The sequence below is a fragment of the Nestor notabilis genome, unplaced genomic scaffold (assembly GCF_000696875.1).
Source record: "Nestor notabilis isolate BGI_N333 unplaced genomic scaffold, ASM69687v1 scaffold23931, whole genome shotgun sequence".
Classification (NCBI taxonomy): domain Eukaryota; kingdom Metazoa; phylum Chordata; class Aves; order Psittaciformes; family Psittacidae; genus Nestor; species Nestor notabilis.
Genome location: NW_009914555.1, coordinates 1 through 2658, shown reverse-complemented (window position 1 = coordinate 2658; position 2658 = coordinate 1). Strand labels below are relative to the sequence as shown.

Here is a 2658-nt window from a genome sequence, read left to right as displayed (position 1 = left end):
CGAGGAAGGGGGGGAGAAGCGGCGCCTGGAGCAGCTGGAGCGCAAGAAGGAGCTGCAGCGCCTGCTGGAGGAGGAAGACTCAAAGCTGAAGGGGAAGTCACCCAAGCAGGTCACTCCAGGCAAAGTCACCAGGGCCCAGATCGAGGAGACAATCAGGAAAGACCAGCAGCAGAAGGAGAATGCAGAGACAGGTTTGGTGGTACCACAGAAAGGCCCTGATGGCCATGGGGGGGCTGGGAGGGGGGAGGGGGGTCTTCCTTCCTTCCCCCCTGCTGCAGTAAGGACAAGGTGTTTGGAAAGCAAGAGCTGCCTGTAGCTGTTGTGTGCTGCATGTTTTGCTGGGTCTAACACTCAGATCAGGGGAAGAAGAAACCTCCTGTCACCCTGAGGTGGAGGAACAGAGCTGCAGAGGACTGGGACCGAGCTCTGATTGGGTTTCCTCAGAATGCTTTGGAAAACCTTGTGAGGGTGTTGCACAGGCTGGATTTGACATTCACGGCTCTCCCTTTTCCCCCTTCCTGTGCAGTGGAGAAGGAGAAGACTCACTTGGAGGTCCCCTTGGAAGAGAACGTCAACAGAAGGGTGCTGGAGGAAGGATCAGTGGAGGCCAGGACGATCGAAGATGCCATTGCTGTCCTCAGGTACGTGGCTGTATCACAGCAGTGCTCTCATTTGAAGGTGTTGCTTCCCATCGGAGAAATCCTTGCAGATCCTCCCCAAGATCTGGCTCCTCTTTATTCTCTGATTGTCACTTCCTATCTCAACAGCAAGAACAGGACCTGTCCCTTGGCCTCTTGTTCTGTGGAGGGTATTTGGAGTGGGTGGGAGGAGTATCACGGGGCTTCCTGCTTTATCACCCAAGTTACTCTGTAGGCACTTGGTTGTGCTGACAGGGGTTCAGTGGTGCTGCTGGAGGTGGCTCTGACTTGTGGCTCCCTCTGAATTCCCTCCTGGCAGTGTTGCCAATGACCTGGACCGGCACCCGGAGCGCCGGATGAAAGCCGCCTTCACCGCCTTCGAGGAGCTCAACCTGCCGCGCCTGAAGCAGGAGAACCCCAACATGCGCCTGTCCCAGCTCAAGCAGCTCCTCAAGAAGGAGTGGATGAAGTCTCCAGAAAACCCCATGAACCAGCGGCACAAGGCTTACAACAGCCAAAAGTAGAACTAGAGCTGAGCAATCACCCCCTCCACGGACAGTGGGCTGGAGCCCCCAGGGCTCTGCTCCAAGGAGAACAGGAGACACAAGGAACCTCCTCTCCTTTTGTTTTACCCCCAGTTTCTGTCTGTTCTTTAAGATAAGTACGAGGCCACGGCTCAGGACCCTGCATGGTCCTGTCCCCCTGGGCGTGGTGGTGCAGCACAACCAGGACACACCACCACCTTCCTGTCCCCCAAGCCACTTGTCTTACAACAAAAACAAGCTACTAACTCGCTTCCAGCCCTTCAGTGCTCCCAGGGTGCAGCCTCAGCACTGCTGCCTGCCAAGGTGGGGACCCCCAGGACCCACTTCCAGGCTGGACCTCACCCAAACTGCATCACCCCAACTCTGCTGTGGCTGCGCCACATCCTCGTCCTCTTCAGGGTGAGTATTTCTTGCAACCACCATGAGGAAGGTACCCACTTGCTGTTGCTCATGTCATCTTGGGTGCTGAGATGTCCTCACATTGATTACAGACTGGGATTGCCGTTGGCATTGCTTGCTGCTGGCCACCTCTGGGTCTCAACTGGAGTTAGATGGGGAGGAGGAACCACAACAGGAGCAGAAGCTCTGTCAGCAAAGAGTTAAGGGGGAAGAGAGAAAATAACCTTCCATCTTCAAGGAGGAAGAAGAGAAATCCCCCAGCACAGCGCAGTCCCTGCAGGACACTGGTGCCACACTCCTCTGTGTCACTTCCCTGGTGGCCTTGCCCAGAGCCTCACACACTGCTGGCAGGACAGGAGCTCCTGGAGGTGCTGTGACCCTGCACAACCCACGAGCTGCCTCAAGGAGGGACGTCTCTGCTTCTCCCATCACTGCTTCCCCTGCCTGCTCCCAGGCTCGAGCAGGAGCCTCTGGAAGGGGATTGGGAATGTCAGCTCAGCCACTGCTGCAGTGAGGGCACAAACCTGCCTGTGCCAATGCTCCAGGAGAAATGGGTGAGCCCCTCTCCATGACCAAGCACTGGGACTTCCTCTCTTCCCTCTTTTCACATCTTTTCTGGTCTCCTTTGGGAATGAAACTCCTTCCTATGACCTAAACCCATGCCCGTTGCAGCTGGTGCTTTACCCGTGTGGATAACCAGGGAATGCCAACCCCAGGGCTAGCTCAGCATCCCGCTGGCATTTCTTGCCATGGTGTGGCACCACCAGGGCTCATCCCGGGCAGTGGGTGGCCCCTGTCCCTGTACAGGGTCACTCCTGAGTGGTGCTGGAGTCTTGGAGGCGGCAGCAGCATTTGCACTTAGGTGGGTTGAGCAGCAGCAGCTGCTGTTTTGGGGCTCTCTTGCACTCTGCTGAGGGGGCAGCTGGGCCGGGGTGTGTGCCCCCCCCAGGTAAAGGCAGAGAGGAAGGTGCCCGGTCTCCCCCCACTCTGTTCTGTGAGGAGTTTGTTGTGTTTGAACCCCATTAAAAATAATAAACCCCAAACCCTCTGAACTTGTTGAAGGAAGAAAAGTGGGG

At 56.6% G+C, this 2658-nt stretch overlaps 1 protein-coding gene across 1 annotated transcript in view; it reads left to right on the top strand.

Moving 5' to 3' along the window:
- CCDC124 (coiled-coil domain containing 124) overlaps window positions 1–1260 on the top strand; it is a 7104-nt gene extending 5844 nt beyond the window's left edge. Inside the window, exons 2-4 of the mRNA XM_010023718.1 lie at window positions 5–191; window positions 527–641; window positions 958–1260. Coding sequence (XP_010022020.1) covers window positions 5–191; window positions 527–641; window positions 958–1162 — 507 coding nt within the window. The 3' untranslated portion in view covers window positions 1163–1260. The remainder of the gene's footprint in view (window positions 1–4; window positions 192–526; window positions 642–957) is intronic.
- Window positions 1261–2658: the final 1398 nt, after the last annotated feature.